The sequence below is a fragment of the Nerophis ophidion genome, linkage group LG26, assembly GCF_033978795.1.
Source record: "Nerophis ophidion isolate RoL-2023_Sa linkage group LG26, RoL_Noph_v1.0, whole genome shotgun sequence".
Classification (NCBI taxonomy): domain Eukaryota; kingdom Metazoa; phylum Chordata; class Actinopteri; order Syngnathiformes; family Syngnathidae; genus Nerophis; species Nerophis ophidion.
Window position 1 is genome coordinate 18,149,300 of NC_084636.1, and position 946 is coordinate 18,150,245.

Here is a 946-nt window from a genome sequence, read left to right on the forward strand (position 1 = left end):
GCAGTACGAATTTGGAGCTGAGTCTCAATTTAATTTGCAAGTGGTCGACAGTAGAGGTGCGGCACTCTTTCATCCATGATCCCGCACCCCTGGTGCAGGAAATGGATGACAAAGTTGTCAGTACAGAGAAAGCAGAAGAAGCCAAGATAAAGGTCATGCATCCCAATCTTGGAGCTAGACCGGGAGGTTCAGATTTTCTGAGAAAACGACTTCAGAAAGGGCTAAAGTATTTTGATTCTGGCGATTACAACATGGCCAAGGCCAAAATGAAGAATAAACACTTGCCATTAGCCCCAACAGAGAAGGCTCAGATCACAGGTGGTCACATCCCGACACCTCAGGACCTGCCTCAGAGAAAGACCTCTATTGCGACAAGCAAACTGGCTGAGCGATGAGTGTTTTTGTAGCTTTATTATAGCTCGGTATAGCTCGTTTGGTAGAGCGGCCGTGCCAGCAACTTGATGGTTCCAGGTTCGTTTCCCGCTTTGGCCATCCTGGTCGCTGCCGTTGTGTACTTGGGCAGGACGCTTTGCCCACCTGCTCCCAGGGCCACCCACACTGGTTTGGATGGAACTTCGATGTTGGGTTTCACTGTGTGGAGCGCTTTGAGTCACTAGAGAAAAGCGCTATATATAAATATATAATTCACTTATTGTCTTCTGACAGCTCCTGTCCATTTGGGTAATTAGTCGGAGGGATCACTCCAACAGTCCAAATGTTGTGACGTCACAAATTATATTTTCTCATTCCATAATTGAACATGACTCTGCGCGCGATAATTGGCTCATTGGGAGCAAATAACAAGGAAGTTCACGCACCTTGTCAACCACTGAGGGCTTTTTTCCCCCCACTACACACTTATGTCTAAACACACCATTATTACTATTGTTGTATCAATTATTATCATTTATTATTATTATTATTATTGTTAGCTTTAATGTGGTAA

The 946-nt window shown here is 44.7% G+C and overlaps 1 protein-coding gene across 1 annotated transcript; it reads left to right on the plus strand.

Annotated features, from left to right (window-relative positions):
• On the plus strand, positions 1-588 carry LOC133543325 (cAMP-regulated phosphoprotein 19-like). Its single transcript, XM_061887833.1, has one exon. The coding sequence runs from the start codon at positions 102-104 to the stop codon at positions 393-395; it is 294 nt and encodes a 97-aa protein (XP_061743817.1). The 5' UTR covers positions 1-101; the 3' UTR covers positions 396-588.
• The last annotated feature ends 358 nt before the right edge of the window (positions 589-946 follow it).